Here is a 1,747-nt window from a genome sequence, read left to right as displayed (position 1 = left end):
AATAATGGCGAGCCGCTATGTTTTTTAATAAAAAAAAAGGTCAATTTTAATGTTTTATTTAGATAAAGAAAAAACATCGTAATAAAAATAATCCTATTTATGATGTTTTAACAAATTAAGACCTACGAAAGACTGATTTAAGACATTTTAATACCAATTAAGGCCTTAGTTTTATTTTGAAGAATTCAATGCCTTTTAAGACTTTTTAAGGACCTGTAGGAACCCTGATTATGCTGCAGTGCTTTATGCATAAGCTAGGCTTTCATTGGACATAAGTTCTGGACTCGTTATGAATACTGTATATATTTATATACGCCCAAATTTGAAAAAATACTAAGAGTTGATCGTACGCCAGCGTTTTTTTGGAGATTCTGGGATGTCAGGCAGATGCTGGCTAAATCAGCAATGTCTAAGGGGCTGTTAGAAAGTTTCTCTAGATTCTTTGTCAGCTGTCTAATATTCAAGAGGAAAAATTAAAATATAATTTTTTTTCTTTTAAATTCTTTAACTCCTTGAGTTTCTTCCCCATAGAATTGGGCTTTAGACGGAGCTGTTAAAGATCACCTTGGCGCCTCCTCAGCAGTGACGCTGCCTTCCTCTCTGCTTTCTTCCACCTGTGCTTCCTGCACAGCCTCCAGCATCTCTGCATCGTCTGCGTCGTCCATCTCCAAACTGTCCGGCTGAGCCGCCCCCCCGCTGGGACCGGGCTTATCAGGGTCGGGTGCCGGCCTTTCTTTCGGCTGCAGGAAGGCGTCCAGTTTCTGCGCGCGGCAGTCGGTTCTCACCATCTGGTGGGCGTAGACGCGCTCGGCGGACTCCGCCGCGGAGCTGGATGCCTTCATCTCAGTTCCACCAGAAACCGACAGCCCAGGAAGCAACGTCTGGAGATGGAGACACCGAAAACAATAAGCGGTGGAGCTGAAGGACCCACCGCTGACGGAGATCGGTGCAGTCGCAGCAAACCTGAGTGAAATACGTGCGGGAGGAGTTGGAGCCCAGCAGTTTGCTCTCCACGTGCTTCTGAACGCTCTCGATCACGCTGTCCTCGTGCAGGAAGTGCACCTCGTGTTTGGTAGGGTGGACGTTCACGTCGATGTTCTGTGGGGCGATTTCCAAGCTGCAGGAGTTAGAAAGCATCACATTAATACACATTATCCTCCATTTAATATTAAAAAAAACCTAGAATGAAATTAATCTGAAGAATTGAGCCATAAACCACAATATTAAATTTGACCATTGATGACCAATGTCATCCAACCCCCATGGAAGAAGGCCAAAAGCCTTCGGAACCTGCAGAACGATCAGAGGCTAAGCGGAACTGGTGGCTAATTTCAGAAAACTCAACCTTCTCCAAAGCAAAGATCAGCAGAGGTTAAAGGTCTGGCAAAGTTTCTAGTTACCGTATTTTCCACAATATAAGGCGCACCAAAAAAACTCGAATTATCTCAAAAGCCGACAGTGCGCCTTATAATCCGGTGCGCCTTATATATAGCAACTACGGTAAGCAGATGGTGTCAAAACACAAGTGAAGAACACTAATTCAACACTCGCCGTCATTCCGGGTGGATTTACAAAAGAACTCCAGCCGCTAGACGTTGGTGACAACAGGGCATTCAAAGCTAGACTGCGAACTGCGTGGGAACATTGGATGACAGAAGGCGAACTGTTAAATTCGGACACCGAAGAAGAAGAATTCCAGGGATTCGTGGACGAGGAATAACTTAGTAAAGTGACCTTTACGTGTTTA

At 44.6% G+C, this 1,747-nt stretch overlaps 1 protein-coding gene across 1 annotated transcript in view; it reads right to left on the bottom strand.

Annotated features, from left to right (window-relative positions):
- Window positions 1-1,747, bottom strand: part of mlh1 (mutL homolog 1) — a 14,266-nt gene that overhangs the window by 5,125 nt on the left and 7,394 nt on the right. Inside the window, exons 11-12 of the mRNA XM_015380028.1 lie at window positions 964-1,117; window positions 565-881 (exon numbers count right to left, since the gene is read on the bottom strand). Coding sequence (XP_015235514.1) covers window positions 565-881; window positions 964-1,117 — 471 coding nt within the window. The remainder of the gene's footprint in view (window positions 1-564; window positions 882-963; window positions 1,118-1,747) is intronic.

Source organism: Cyprinodon variegatus, unplaced genomic scaffold (assembly GCF_000732505.1).
Source record: "Cyprinodon variegatus isolate N-32 unplaced genomic scaffold, C_variegatus-1.0 Scaffold11, whole genome shotgun sequence".
NCBI classification, from domain to species: Eukaryota; Metazoa; Chordata; class Actinopteri; order Cyprinodontiformes; family Cyprinodontidae; genus Cyprinodon; species Cyprinodon variegatus.
This window is presented reverse-complemented; position numbering and strand designations above follow the sequence as displayed.